The sequence below is a fragment of the Cupressus sempervirens genome, chromosome 3 (genome assembly GCF_028749045.1).
Source record: "Cupressus sempervirens isolate cs-2001-9-10 chromosome 3, ASM2874904v1, whole genome shotgun sequence".
Taxonomy (NCBI): domain Eukaryota; kingdom Viridiplantae; phylum Streptophyta; class Pinopsida; order Cupressales; family Cupressaceae; genus Cupressus; species Cupressus sempervirens.
This window is the reverse complement of record NC_143120.1, coordinates 751,572,950-751,575,151: the sequence shown is the minus strand read 5'-3', so window position 1 is coordinate 751,575,151 and position 2,202 is coordinate 751,572,950. Positions and strand designations below refer to the sequence as shown.

At 36.2% G+C, this 2,202-nt stretch overlaps 1 protein-coding gene across 1 annotated transcript; it reads right to left on the bottom strand.

Moving 5' to 3' along the window:
* Window positions 1–720: 720 nt before the first annotated feature.
* On the bottom strand, window positions 721–1,473 carry LOC149569002 (germin-like protein 5-1). The gene is made up of 3 exons (XM_089816818.1): window positions 1,347–1,473; window positions 1,292–1,294; window positions 721–1,259 (listed from the first exon to the last, which is right to left on the bottom strand). Exons 1-3 carry the CDS (start codon window positions 1,471–1,473, stop codon window positions 721–723), a joined length of 669 nt encoding a protein of 222 aa, XP_089672944.1.
* Between the last annotated feature and the right edge of the window lie 729 nt (window positions 1,474–2,202).

Genomic DNA, 2,202 nt, shown 5'->3' with positions numbered 1-2,202 from the left:
TATTTCTCATATATTCATTTTCTTATTTATTTCATAAATTACATTTAATCTTAAAATATTCAATTAATTTAATCAAACATATTTGCAATTAAATAAGAATTTAATAGTTAAACTAAATTTTATTTTGACTAGCAATAATTTCCCTAAATCAAATATCTCATTCAAAGGGATAATTATTTGATTTAATTGAAGTAAGATGAAGGCCAAGACAAAACATAGTCAACTTTTTTTTTTCCAGATTCATGAAAATATAGTGATTTTTTTTCAATATTTTTGTTGTTTTCGACTACAAACTATGCAAATCATGAAGATCAAATGCTGAAATTTTCAAAAGAATCCATAATGTTTTTGATCTTTTGAAAATTGATTAGCTATGCATTTTTGTGAAAGGATAGCCACGCCCTTTTTTATGTGCAAGAGTTAATCTTTAATCATTTTACAAACTAATAATAAATAATATGTTAACTATAGTGTAAAAGACACGAAAAATACAACCAATCAAAACGGTACAAATGGTTTAATGAAAAGAAAACTTTTCTCAATATACCCAACTATATAACATTCTACCAAGTCAACAGGTTTCAATTTCCTTTCAAATTCAGATATGGTGAATCGAAATGAAAAATAAAGATAACCATTTCTATAAAATGGATGGAGAAAGACTAAGAGCAACTTCCCAGCTGGTCTCTTGCTTCCTCTTATATAGTAGACCTTATAAACCTAATTCCCGGCAAAGTTTTGCTTAATGTCATCTACTTCTTGGGCACTGATTTGGAAAGCCTTGCTCAATACGGAATCCGGAATAGAGGGATTCGCTCCAAAGAGAGAATTGGCGATGACTTGAACTCCCGGAAGCTGGCTGCTCAGCCCAGCGATGATCAATGCAGTCGTATTCCCCACATTCTGCTGGAAATGAACGAGCGCTTTTGGAAACACAAATACATCTCCCACTTCCAACATTTTGCTGAACAATTTGTTATTTGTATCAACAAACCCAACCAAAAAAGTACCTCGAATTACAATAGCAATTTCGGTGGCTCTTGGGTGAGTGTGAGGTGGGTTTATTCCGTTCACCGCGAAATCGATGCGAACCATGGAGACACCGAGCGTATTAAGACCAGGAATCTGCATAACATTCGCCGGCGTTACTGTGGACCCCACCGCATTCGTTGTGTTGCCTGCCTTCCCCAGCCCCGCGAAGAAGAAGTCGTTTTCCGTCACCGCGTCCCGGGTTTTGCACACGAACCCATTCACCAATACTGTTCAAACATCGCCCCAATTGTTAGCAAACTGCCTTAATAAGAAAAAACAGTCTCACCAATAGATATTATGTTTCTACGTCTCACCTGAGCTTTGGTTGGAAGCCACGTAGAAATCTTGCAAGGGATCGGGATCATATGCACTGACATTGTGGGTGCAACAACACATCGCCAGAAAAACTCCCAACATGAAGTATATCATGTGAGTGGCCATTATGGTTGATAGAAAACACAAGTTATAGCAGAAAACGAAGCCCTGGGGATTATACGAATCTGTGTTTGAGTGCAATGGTGTATTACAAGCCTATCCTATATATGCTTTATATAGCCGATTTATTAAGCACTCTGCAAGGAATAGTTTATCTTATCTTCATATATTTTATAGCTCTTCGTGCAATATAATAGACTTGCACGAGAGTCGTTGCTGTTTCGTTATTCGGATTTTTTGGAAGGTAGTGCGATTACAAAGTCTTGCGATGATAATAATAACGCTTCCCTGGGAGTAATGTTTGTCGACCAAATGATGTGTTACCTTAGCCCGGTTATGTCTGAAAGACTTGTTCAGAATGGGAATGCTTTATTATATGGAAATAACACTGAGAAGGTGTTGCCGGTCTGAGATGTCACTCTGAAAACGGAACTCCCACGTTCTTTGGTCGAGAGAATCCCATGTTTTGTCCACTCATTTATCATATTCGACTTATTTTATAATCTGTCTGACTTTCAGTGATGTGGACTATTAATAGTATTCAAAGCATTCGGTTTTGCGGCGAGATGATACATAGATTATCCTGACGTGAGGGAAATTTCTAATTAAAACCTGTACTAGGAAAATTTCTTATTATCTAGGGTTTTTATTTTCTTCTCAGATTATAAGTTGTTTATATTCTTTTGTTGTCTATATCTAGGTCAAACCAATGACTCTAACATTTAACATCATTCC